Source organism: Eurypyga helias, unplaced genomic scaffold (genome assembly GCF_000690775.1).
Source record: "Eurypyga helias isolate BGI_N326 unplaced genomic scaffold, ASM69077v1 scaffold9920, whole genome shotgun sequence".
NCBI classification, from domain to species: domain Eukaryota; kingdom Metazoa; phylum Chordata; class Aves; order Eurypygiformes; family Eurypygidae; genus Eurypyga; species Eurypyga helias.
The window spans coordinates 17,396-18,244 of record NW_010227655.1 but is presented as its reverse complement, the minus strand read 5'-3'; the positions used below and the strand labels follow the sequence as shown (position 1 = coordinate 18,244).

At 50.2% G+C, this 849-nt stretch overlaps 1 protein-coding gene across 1 annotated transcript in view; it reads left to right on the top strand.

The window, feature by feature from the left end:
- The window catches only part of RNF213 (ring finger protein 213), a 51,729-nt gene that overhangs the window by 33,868 nt on the left and 17,012 nt on the right, over positions 1-849 (top strand). The window contains 2 exon segments of the mRNA XM_010156927.1: positions 46-166; positions 738-838. Coding sequence (XP_010155229.1) covers positions 46-166; positions 738-838 — 222 coding nt within the window.

Here is an 849-nt window from a genome sequence, read left to right as displayed (position 1 = left end):
CTTGCCTAACAGCTGTAATTTGAAATCACGCTTTCCTTCCCACAGGGTCTGCTGGAACCGGGTCTTCTCCATGTCTCTGTTTGTAGAACACGTGCTGGTTGGCATCGACACTCTGATGCCAGAATTTGAGGATACAGTGAGAAAATACACTTTGCTTCTTGCCAAGGTAAGGAAACATCTGCTTTCACCTCTTCCCTGTTTGCTCCTGCTGATCCTGTGAATTTTTGTCTCGGGTGTTAGAGCTGAGTCATTTAGATTTGTTGTAGACTCATGGAATAGTTTGGGTTGGAAGGGACCTTAAAGATCATCCAGTTCCAACCCCCCTGCCATGGGTAGGGACACCTTCCATAGCCCAGGTTGCTCCAAGCCTCATCCAGCCTGGCCTTGGACACTTCCAGGGATGGGGCATCCACAGCTTCTCTGGGCAACCTGTCCCAGTGCTCCCCATCCTCTCCGGGAAGAATTCCTTCCTGACGTCCCATCTCCATCTCCCTCTTTCCGTTTAAACCCATCACCCCTTGTTGTTTTCCTCCACAGTGTTTTCAGCACGGTTCAGACATGAAGACTCACCCGACTTTCGTTGCAGTGATGAAAGTGCTGTGCGAATGTAAGGACGAAGTCAGCAACACCTGTCCCAGTGCTCCCCATCCTCTCCGGGAAGAATTCCTTCCTGACGTCCCATCTCCATCTCCCTCTTTCCGTTTAAACCCATCACCCCTTGTTGTTTTCCTCCACAGTGTTTTCAGCACGGTTCAGACATGAAGACTCACCCGACTTTCGTTGCAGTGATGAAAGTGCTGTGCGAATGTAAGGACGAAGTCAGCAACAGGCTCTACAGGTAGGGAAATC